This window comes from Mytilus californianus, unplaced genomic scaffold (genome assembly GCF_021869535.1).
Source record: "Mytilus californianus isolate M0D057914Y unplaced genomic scaffold, xbMytCali1.0.p SCAF_5, whole genome shotgun sequence".
Lineage (NCBI taxonomy): Eukaryota > Metazoa > Mollusca > Bivalvia > Mytilida > Mytilidae > Mytilus > Mytilus californianus.
This window is the reverse complement of record NW_026262701.1, coordinates 96,578,665-96,590,476: the sequence shown is the minus strand read 5'-3', so window position 1 is coordinate 96,590,476 and position 11,812 is coordinate 96,578,665. Positions and strand designations below refer to the sequence as shown.

At 33.2% G+C, this 11,812-nt stretch overlaps 1 protein-coding gene across 2 annotated transcripts in view; it reads left to right on the top strand.

Annotated features, from left to right (window-relative positions):
* Positions 1–11,812, top strand: part of LOC127700297 (uncharacterized) — a 29,073-nt gene continuing 17,261 nt past the window's right edge. The window contains exons 1-4 of one of the 2 annotated variants that reach the window (XM_052203714.1): positions 1–76; positions 3,978–4,068; positions 5,518–5,862; positions 8,870–9,160. In XM_052203714.1, coding sequence (XP_052059674.1) covers positions 4,011–4,068; positions 5,518–5,862; positions 8,870–9,160 — 694 coding nt within the window. In that variant the 5' untranslated portion in view covers positions 1–76; positions 3,978–4,010. Of the gene's footprint in view, positions 245–3,977; positions 4,069–5,517; positions 5,863–8,869; positions 9,161–11,812 lie in introns of both variants that reach the window. The other variant, XM_052203713.1, reaches the window with a different exon arrangement.

Sequence of the window (11,812 nt, the reverse complement as noted above, 5' to 3'; positions counted from 1 at the left end):
ATAAATGTCAATAAAACGTCTTGGAGATCTTATCACCAGTGACTCAATGCTGTCGACAAAATACCCCGAAGGACAGGTAAATCGTTTAACATCAAAACGATACGGATCTTTAAAACAACAAAGCAACTTTTTTAATTCGCAAAATGCAATTTATTTACAAAAGTTTTTACATTATTGAGTGACATGATAAGATTTTTACCTACTTTCGTTTCACATGGAGGACTGACAAAAAGATTTGATGCAGGTAAAAGTTCCATTTCATGACTTTATAAACAATCAATTTTAAAACAATGTTGAACACGAGGGAAAAAGGTAGTCTGAATTTAAGGGTTGATAGGGGCATCTGACAGTGTCTTACAGATGTCCACAGTAGCAAAATGTATTGGAAGCATGTTTTAATTTCAGGTTGGGGTGGATCCTGATAAATGGGTATTGTACCCAAAACGGGTATCAAATTTCAGTGATAAAAAAATAATCTTTAGATTTACAGATATTTTCTGTCATGGCAGAAACATATGGATAAGGGACAACATTTTGCCTAAATACACCATGACTGAAATATTATCAGGATAAAAGTTAATAAGCTTCGAAAAGGAGTATTTTTGGAGGCCATTATCTTTGTTTTCAGTTCTCATTTGAACTATGGTCTTACAGGGAAAAATGTTGCCATGTATATGAATATTTGCACAATGCAGTGGCAGATCCAGAAATTTTCTTAAGTGGGGGTCCACTCCAGTCATGCTTCAGTGATTCCCTATATAATCAACCAAATTTTTCCAAAAAAAAAAGGGGGGGGCGGTTTTGGGTATAATACCCATAAATGCGGATAGTACCCATTTATGATAATCTTTTCCAACCTGTTTAAGAATTTCACGGGTTGAAATAAAAATTACCTGTATAAGTAAATTTTTGGAGAACTGTAAGGAGATTATTCATAAAAAATTTAATCTGACAAATTTGCATATTTACAATTAATTTAAAAATATTACTAACATCTTCAAGTATGTAAAATTACTTGTATAAGTTGTGCATCCTTGACTGACAGTACACCTTAATGAATGCAAGCAAACACATAACCTATTACCTAATTGTGAATTCACATGATTAACCTTGGTCATTACTTATCATGGCTTTGTTTACTTTGTCTTGATCTTGATCTTGGTATACAATGTCACATCCTTGAACATTGCTACATCGTGTGTGTGTCAGGGTTAATAACTTACTTACAACTTGAGACTCCCCTTACAATTTCTGTGAACAACTTATCTGGTTCTTCCATTTATTGCATCTTGGTGATGATATCCAGAGGTAAAAGGTTCCAATCTTTAATTGTATTTGGTAGGAAGCTGAATTTCAAAGTGTCTGTCTTGGCTGGAACATATGTGATTATTTTCGTTGTTAGTTACATGTATGTTATAATCCAGTGGCTCTTTTCACAAAAAATCTTAAGAGTTAAAATATTCATAAGTCATACACATTTCAGTATTATAATGTATACCTGTAACTTTTATGATCAATTTTAATCCTAAGATTTTTTTGTGAAAAGAGTGGCTGAGGTCTAGCCAAGCTTCTTATAAATCTAGTATAAATTACAGGAAAAGGCTTAAGATTGATGTAGTATTAATGTAGTTAATTAAAAATTGCAGTTGTAATTGTTCAGGGTCAGACATTTAATGTTCAAAATTGTTATGGTATGTAAATCAGATCAAACATAGGGAGCCAAATATGTAACATCAGAACAAAAAGGGCACAAGCAGAACAACCAAAGTCATTTAAGGTCGACTTAACCCAAGGGAGCTGTAACCTCTGCATTTATATTACATTGTGTACATATAAATAAATTATAGACAGCAAGTTTACACATGTTACACATTCAAATCAAATGAAGATCTGGTCCTGAAAAGTCGGGAATGAAAAATGGAATTGTATTTTCAAGATTGACAACAACAAAATAATCAAGTGAGGGGTGGAGAAAATCATGTTACTGGAAACCAATAACACAGGTGAAATAGGGAAAATTTTTTTGGAGAAAGAGTTATACTGTAAAATAAGAGACTGATACCATATGCAAGGGTAAAATTCCGAAATTCTTCTATTAAATCTGACATACCTGACAACTTGTCTAGAGGTCAGATATATAGCCTTTAAATATCTTCTACATGCTTTTCTGTTAAAAAAAAACCATGTAACCCTTATATCCAAAAAATTAAATCCTGTTATTGTAAAAAAAAACAACATGTTCCTGTTCTTTTAGTAATCCCACCATTGTTCATGGCCTACTTCGATTCGTCCAACTGGGTTAACCCGAGTTACTCGAGTTGCAATCGAAGTACCCGAGTTTTATCATTTTACAACCCTCGAGTTAACTCGATATCAACCCTTCCCCTGACCAGGTTTAATCGAGTCGAGTTAAACGGCAAGATGGCGACGAAAGAGACGCAAGTACTTTTCGAAAATATATTTTTTACGTTTTAAACGGATTTTAGCCATTTTATGTGACAAAATAGAAGTTTAAGTGTTCAATTACAATAGTCACATTAAAACACCACAATATATATCTATTGTATTACATCAATGTCCATCAATTGTAAATATTCGCTAAAATATATACATGTGTACCTCCCTTATACTTTTCAGAGGGGGGGGGGCAAGGTGACGTGTACTGTTCTTGTGTTCTGGGCATTTTTTATTCATTGTTATCAGCTATTGTGAATATTTATTTTTTAAGCTGTTAACTGTTATTGTCAAAATCAGTTCACTGTTCTGCTCTTATTAGGACCCCCTTTGCCCCCTTTCCGTAATATATCCTATATGCTCAGCCTACACGCAGCCACGTTTGTGGTGGTTATAAGGGGTCTGATCCTGGGATCCCAGGAAAAAAATCATGGAATTAAGATTTGGTTAGAATCAATATTATATACTGAATTGCCATCGTTTGTTCATCATCACTAAAAATATGGTTTAGTATCGTAAATTCATCCATGTTGTTAGGTAAACAATGGACCTCGAGTAACTCTCCACCAGAGTTTTTGATTCGATTGACACGCTCTTGACGCATGCGCAATCAAACCTAAATATTTAACTTGAGTAACCCGAGTTGGATGAATAGAAGTAGGCCCATGAGTTTGATAATAGAGTACAAGGTTGTATTCAGAAATGGGCTGTATATCTGGCCCGTTGACAATAAAATTGAGAATGGAAATGGGGAATGTGTCAAAGAGACAACAACCTGACCAAAGAGCAGAAAACAGCCCAAGGCCACCAATGGGTCTTCAACACAGCGAGAAAATCCAGCACCCGCAGATCCACATTAAAGAAAAAAAAATCAAAGGAATGTTTTTCTTCATCTTAAAGATTGCAAGTAGGTCTTCATTATGAAATAAACAGCTCACAAATTATAGCAATTCAAAAAAGTACAAATGAAGAATTTACAAGAACACGGAACTCCAAGGTATAAAATTTTCTGAAGAAAATGGTTGGTTAAACCTGGTTTTATAGCTATCTAAATCTCTCACTTGTATGACAGGTGTTTATAATAGTAACAATATATTGACAAAATTGAGTGGGCAAACCCAAACAGACATACTAGTTGATGTGATAACAATTGGGATCCAGCAGCCTAAACTGTAAATATACAAAATGACTGCTTGATTGGACTTTTAGGGGTACTTATCAATACCCTCTACATATGTCTTATACATTCAGCAGACACATAAGGCACCTGATAACTAACAACTTAACTATACTTAAATAGCATTAAGTTGTCCTCGTATCAATGTTATTGTATAGAATTGACACCATTAGTAAAACTTCAACATTTCGTCAAACTGACAACTCAAAATTTGATTTGGTAGATTGATGGGAATGTATTGTAATGTGTACAATATCAGAGATATATATTGATATACATGGAATTTGTGGTTAATTGTTCTCAATTGTTACATTTTATTTTGACTAGAAAAGTGTCTTTATTGCAGAATAACTATGGTTCCTGGAGATGGTAGATAAGAATGGCTACGCTATTACTGGTATCCTGCTTACTGGGTTCAGCATTCATAACAAGTACAGGTAAATATACTAACATTGAAACTGAAGATAAAACATTTCATTATTATAAAGAAATAGGTGTAACAAAAAATATTATGTAATCCATTATTATAAATCATTTCTAAAGTGATTTGAACTATCAATTTTCTATTTTACATAACCAAAGGTAAAAAAATAACAATCTATATAAGAATTTCATCTAAATGGTTTTCAAGTCTTCTCCCATATAATAATCAGCAAGTATTGATTTTAAGCTTTGAACTTAGAGAAATAATCAATTTTTAGATTTTTGGTGGACCTTAAGTTCATTTAATTAATAATTACATAATGTTTGTGAATATTATAAATTCAAAGAATAATATTTAGTGTAGCTTGAATTTTATCTAGCAAAACTTAATGGTCAAATTGATTTATTGTTTGTTGGTTAATAGACCATTGTATGATTTATAATTTACCAGTTACCTCATTGTAAAGTGTTTCTTATTGTAACATCACACTTTTGGAAAATCTCAATGGTATATATAGCCATGATACAGGTCAGTGACTGAAAATGAAAAAAAAAATATCAACAAGAAGAAATATGGGATATTTGACATTGAGACAGTAGCTAAAACATAATAAAATAAGATAAGACATCTAAAGGAAAACATGAAGCCTTTGACAATAGACTTCGTCTATACCATATGTCAGGCTCTATTTTGTCCTGAGTTTCATACAAGTAATGAATTAGTTTTATAGAGACTGTCTTAGATCTGCAATCAACACTATTTCTTAAAGGATAAATACTCAGATATAAACAAAGTTGAAAGACATCCATTTAGGGGGTTCCTGACTTTGGACTGGTACATTAACATGGAAGGATGACAGCCATGCATATTCAAACCTCCCCCTTTTGATCAGTGGGCTAACAAAAGGTTCATTGAAGAACTTTCAATTAAAATAATGTTAGAAAAAGCACAACATTATAAAGATGTATAACTTTGGTACAATGTATTGTAGATTAAAATTTATATAAAAGTACTCTGAAGTTCTATTCAGTATCCTTGTGTATACCTAAGATTCACTGATGGTGCTTCGCTGCAATATAGCCTTTTTGTGCTGATACATAGTAGAGCAAACACCAATCAATCAATCACTGATGGTGCTTCTGGAGGGTACCCCTTAGGTCAGAAGGTCACATTTAAAAAATTACCTCCAATCACCAGGTCACTTTGAAGCAAACTATCAAAATTCTAATCTGATCTGTTTCTTCGTTTTGAACATTTTTAAAGGTCACACGTCCTTTTAAATTAGACGTCAGGTTGCAAGATTGCCTGCCAAACCCTCCAAGGTAGCAGGACTGATTAGACAATATTGGACCCAAACTGACATGACTGATAAAGCTTCTTGTTATGACTTGCAGCTGATATTTTAATATATAAATTTGAATCATGTCCATTAAACTGATATTTTATGTTTTTTTTATTACAGCAAATTCCATTACACATCTAGCAACAGTGCAGAAGTCTGTTCCAAACATCTCATTTTATCCATGTGTAGTACCGACTGTTGACACTATCCAGTTTTGTTGTGTAACAGAGAATATCCACACTGCAACTGTCCACTTTTACTGGGAAAGTAATGACATTGCCACTATACATCATCCTTGTGATGTTGTCAACCTGAACTCAAATTACAATGTATCTTGTGAGTCTGTTGGCACGACAACTGTGATGTATTTGGATGTCCTAAAGTATAATCACCAGGCAGGACCTACATTATTTGGCTGTCGGTATTATGGGAAGTCAGCAGGATATAATCTGTTCACATCTCACAGTAAGTTTTCAAATACATTAGAAAGTCATGATTGAACAAAACACACTACTGATAATGAATTACAAGTACCTGGTTATGTATTTGAAAGAAAGGACAGAACATTACAAGGTGGGGGTGGTCTGATTTTTTATTTTTCTGAAACAATTAAATTTTTAAGAATAAACAACATCGAAATAGGGGGTATTGAAACAATGTGGGTTGAAATTAAACCAGATTACAAAAAATCCTTTTTATTATGTTTTGTGTATAGGCCACCAAAGTCACTGATAGATTGGGTTGATGATTTTGAAAAAGAAATAAGAGTGGCAATGACCATGAATTCAGATATAACAATTATGGGTGATTTTAATTTTAAAGCACCAAACAAACCTCCTCAAAAATGGCTGAATGTTTTAGAATCATACAATCTTCAACAACTGAATGTAGATGTCACAAGGGTAACAAAAGATTCTAGTACATTGATTGATCATATTTATGTCAATAATCCAAATATGGTACATGAATCACATGTCTGTAGATATGCAATTAGTGACCATTATCCTATCTGTTTAACAAGGAAAGAAGCAAATATAGGAAAAAAGAATACACACAGTACAATTACTTACAGAAATTTCAAAAATTTCAACCAAAATGAATTTTTATTAGATCTGCAAACTTCACCTTTTCATAAAATTGAATTTGAAGAAAACCCCTCTGACTGTCTACAATTGTTTTATGATATGTTGAACAAGGCTTTAGATAAACATGCTCCTGTTGTTAAAAAGAGAGTTAAAAGGGACAGACAGCCTGAATGGTATAACAGTGAAATCATTTACGCTAGGAATATGAGAGATAAATATAATGCACTTGGTTTATGGAGTGAGTATAGATTTTGGAGAAATAAAACTAAACAAATTATAGATAACTCAAAAAAGAATTATTATAAAAATATGATAAAAGACTCCAATGACCCTAAAACTTTATGGAAATGTCTTCACAGTCTGAACCCAAAAGTTAAAAATACACCATATGAGTTAGCCACAGAAGATAACAATACAACTAAAAGTAAAAAATCAATTGCAGAAACTTTTTATAACTTTTTCACTTCATGTGCTGAAAAATTAAGAGAACAAGGAAGTTATACACCTGTAAACAAAGCAGATTTCAGTAATCTTGGTAAATTTGTTAAAAATAAATTACATAAACATGATAAATTTTCTATACCACCAGTGATCATGAATGAGCTATGTAATGAGTTAACAAAACTTGATATAAACAAAGCATCTGGTATGGATAATATTGGACCAAAAATCCTAAGATTAAGTGCCCCTTTTATTGCATCACCTCTCACATACATATTTAACCGAATGATAGATACTGGCATATATCCTTCTTTACTGAAGAATGCTAAGGTAACACCAGTTTTCACGGATGGTGACAAGCTTTTAGCAACAAATTACAGACCTATATCTGTTCTTCCAACTTTATCAAAATTAATAGAAAGACATGTTTCTAATAATATGTACAAATACTTATCTAAACTTAAACTTTTACACCCTACACAATCTGGTTTCAGGCCGCAGCATTCTTGTCAAACTGCACTTATTAATATCATTGACAAATCGTTGCAAGAAATGAATGATGGTAATTTAAACCTGGCAATTTTATTAGATTTTAAAAAAGCTTTTGATTTGGTAGATCATGACATTCTTTGTTTAAAGCTTGAAATTTATGGATTTAGTGAGGCTACTGTTAGTTTTTTCAAGTCATACCTGAATAACAGAAAACAGCAGGTAAACATTTGTAATGTTTATTCTGAACAACAACATGTAAAATTTGGTGTCCTGCAAGGTTCTATACTTGGTCCTCTATTGTTTGTGCTATTTATAAACGACCTTCCCTTATGCATTGAAAATTGTGAAACAGACCTATATGCTGATGACACCACTTCATAAATCAGGGAAAAACATAGAAAATATACATGATGATGTTCAAGAAGATTTATACAGGGTTGAAGAGTGGTGCAAAATGAATAACATGTTCATTAATGCAAATAAAACAAAATGTTTGGTTACTGGAACAAAGCAGAAACTATCAATTCAGACTTATCAACCAAACTTGATAATAAATTTAAAAGTATTACAAAATTCTTCATGTGAAAAATTAGTGAGGTATAGGGGGAGGGTTGAGATCTCAAAAAACATGTTTAACCCCGCCGCATTTTTGCGCCTGTCCCAAGTCAGGAGCCTCTGGCCTTTGTTAGTCTTGTATCATTTTAAATTTTAGTTTCCTGTTTATAATTTGGAGTTTAGTATGACGTCCATTATCACTGAACTAGTATACATTTTTGTTTAGGGGCCGGCTGAAGGACGCCTCCGGGTGCGGGAGTTTCTCGCTGCATTGAAGACCTATTGGTGGCCTTCAGCTGTTGTCTGCTCTATGGTCGGGTTGTTGTATCTTTGACACATTCCCCATTACCATTCTCAATTTTATTTGCAATCAATATAAACATATGGAGATGCGGCATGATTTTCAATGAGGTACATTAAATAGAATACATTTCACCTGATTAATGATAGCAGATGTGTTCTAAAACTTTTTCATCTGTTGAACGATTGAAGGTGTATTCTAAAACCGGAAAAAGAGGTGTTATAAGGCAAGAGAAAAAACGTTTCAGTTACCTGACCAATCTTCTTATTTCACCACCCACTTGAACTTTTTTCTTAACCTTTATGAAAATGAAAAGTCCCAAAATATTTGTGACGTTTCAAACACATATATGTATTTTATTCATAGGATATCAACAGAATTTCCAGTAGGAATATGTTGACAAAAATTGTGTTCATTTTTTTTCCCTGTGCATTAAACTTGATTAACAGAATGAAAAACATATTGAAAGTTCTTTCTAGTCATTTTGTAGCAATGTGTAACAGTAAATGAACAATAAAAATTCTTCTATGAATCAATGATACCAGATATTGTTCTTTTATTATTATTTATCAAATCTCTTTTATTTTTTTATTTACAGTTTTAACAGAAAATAAAGGTTACCAGTTCACTAATATTACACAGAATTCTTTTTTAACATGGAACCAAACAAACAACTATTTTGAGATTTTCAATCCAGCAGGGGAGATAATCATACAAGCCCAGAATTTACAGATTGATGTTAAAGGAAACAAATCAAAAATAAGTTACTCGATGAATGTATCGATGGGAACTTTTTCATTGATTTTATATCATACTAAAAAAGAAGACAATGGAACTTATGTTTATGTAACCAATATCAAAAAAGTTGGGATAACTCTAGTTGTTCTAGGTAAGTTTTTTGTTTCACCTATTTCAAGTAAAAAAAGCGAGACTTAGGTGTGCTGTTTTCTGTGGCAACAATGTATTGGTTTTTATACATGTTATATGACCGCAAATTTTTTTTTCTAGTTTCCAAACAATAACTTGTGTTCAAGGGTATGGATCTCTCTGAAATTGTACTGCAAGGTACCATACCACAAAGGGAAGGCTTGGATTGATTTTGGGGGTAATTGCCCTAAACATTTAGGAATTTGGGGCCAAAAAGGGGCCAAAAAACAAGCATTTTTCTAGTTTCCAGACAATAACTTGTGTTCAAGTGTATAGCTCTCTGAAATTGTACTGCAAGGTTCCATATAACAAAGGGAAGGCTGGGATTGAGTTTGGGGGTGATGAATCATAAGGGGGTTCAAAAAATTTGGGGGGGGGGGGATTTTTTTCTCCTTTTTATACGACCGCAAAAATTAAAAAATTTTTGGTCGTATATTGGTATGACGTTGGCGTCGTCGTTGTCCGGAGTCGTCGTCGTCGTCGTCGTCGTCGTCGTCTGGCGTCGTCCGGCGTCGTCCGAAGACACATTGGTTTTCGCACTCTAACTTTAGTTTAAGTGAATGGATCTCCATGAAATTTTACCATAAGGTTCAATACCACGAAAGGAAGGTTGGGATTGATTTTGGGGGTTATGGTACCAACAGTTAAGGAATTAGGGGCCAAAAAGGGGCCAAAAATAAGCATTTTTGTAACTTCCAGACAATAACTTGTGTGTAAGTGTATGGATCTCTCTGACATTGTACCACAAGGTTCCATATCACAAAGGAAAGGCTGTAATTGATTTTGGGGGTAATTGCCTCAAAATTTTAGGAATTAGGGGCCAAAAAAGGGGCAAAAAACAAGCATTTTTCTAGTTTCATGACAATAACTTGTGTGTAAGTGTTTGGATATTTCTGAAATTGTACTACAAGGTTCCATATCACAAAGGGAAAGCTGGAATTGAGTTTGGGGTAATTGCCCGAAACATTTAAAATGTGTCCGATGACTCCGCCAACCAACCAAGATGGCCGCCATGGCTAAAAATAGAACATAGGGGTAAAATGTAGATTTTGGCTTATATCTCTGAAACCAAAGCATTTAGAGCAAATCTGACATGGTATAAAATTGTTCATTAGGTCAAGATCTATCTGCCCTGAAATTTTCAGATGAATCGGACAACCCGTTGTTGGGTTGCTGCCCCTGAATTGGTAATTTTAAGGAAATTTTGCCGTTTTTGGTTATTATCTTGAATATTATTATAGATAGAGATAAACTGTTAACAGCAATAATGTTCAGCAAAGTATGATCTACAAATAAGTCAACTTGACCAAAATGGTCAGTTGACCCCTTAAGGAGTTATTGCCCTTTATAGTCAATTTTTAACCATTTTTCGTAAATTTTTGTAATCTTTTACAAAAATCTTCTCCTCTGAAACTACTAAGACAAATTTAACCAAAATTGTCCACAATCATCATTAGGGTATCTAGTTTAAAAAATGTGTCCGATGACCCTGCCCGCAAACCAAGATGGCCGACATGGCAAAAAAATAATACATAGGGTAAAATGCAGTTTTTGGCTCATATCTCTTAAACCAAACCAATCAGGCAACATGTTGTTGGGTTGCTGCCCCTGAATTGGTAATTTTAAGAAAATTTTGCAGCTTTTGGCTATTATCTTGAATATTATTATAGATAGAGATAAACTGTAAACAGCAATAATGTACAGCAAAGTTAGATCTACAAATAAGTCAACATGACCAAAATTGTCAATTGACCCCTTAAGGAGTTATTGCCCTTTATATTCAATTTTTTACAATTTTCATAAATTTTGTAAATTTTTGTAAATTTTTACAAAATATTTTCCACTGTAACTACTGGGCCAAGTTCATTATAGATAGAGATAATAGTAAGGAGCAAGAATGTTCAGTAAAATAAGATCTACAAACACATCACCATCACCAAAACACAATTTTGTCATGAATCCATCTGTGTCCATTGTTTAATATGCACATAGACCAAGGTGAGCGACACAGGCTCTTTAGAGCCTCTAGTTTTTTTCTTTTAAAATTTTCCATTTTAAGTTGGTTATTTCTGATTAATATTTAAAAGCAAATAATAATGATATGGTAGGAGATACACACCAAACAGGATGTGTAAATTATTATCTAATAAGTATTGTGCAATAGCAAGAAATTTTCAATTGCACAGTATTGCACAATAGCAAGAAATCTTCAATTGCACAGTATTGCGCAATAGCAAGAAATCTTCAATTGCACAGTATTGCGCAATAGCAAGAAATATCCAATAGCACAATATTGCGCAATAGCAAGAAATTGTCAATTGCACAGTATTGCGCAATAGCAAGAAATATTCAATTGCACAGTATTGTGCAAAAGAAGATACTTCGTATAAATTGCTTATGTCTTGATCAATTTCAATGGGGTTTTATTCTTGAATTCTTGGGGTTCTTTAATATGCTGAATCTAACCGTGTATTAAGTTTTTGGATTTTGGGCCCCGTTTTTAAATTGGTCCACATTGAGGTCCAAAGGGTCCAAAATTTAACTTTGTTTGATTTCATCAAAAATTGAATTATTGGGGTTCTTTGATATGCTGAATCTAACCGTGTATTTAGAT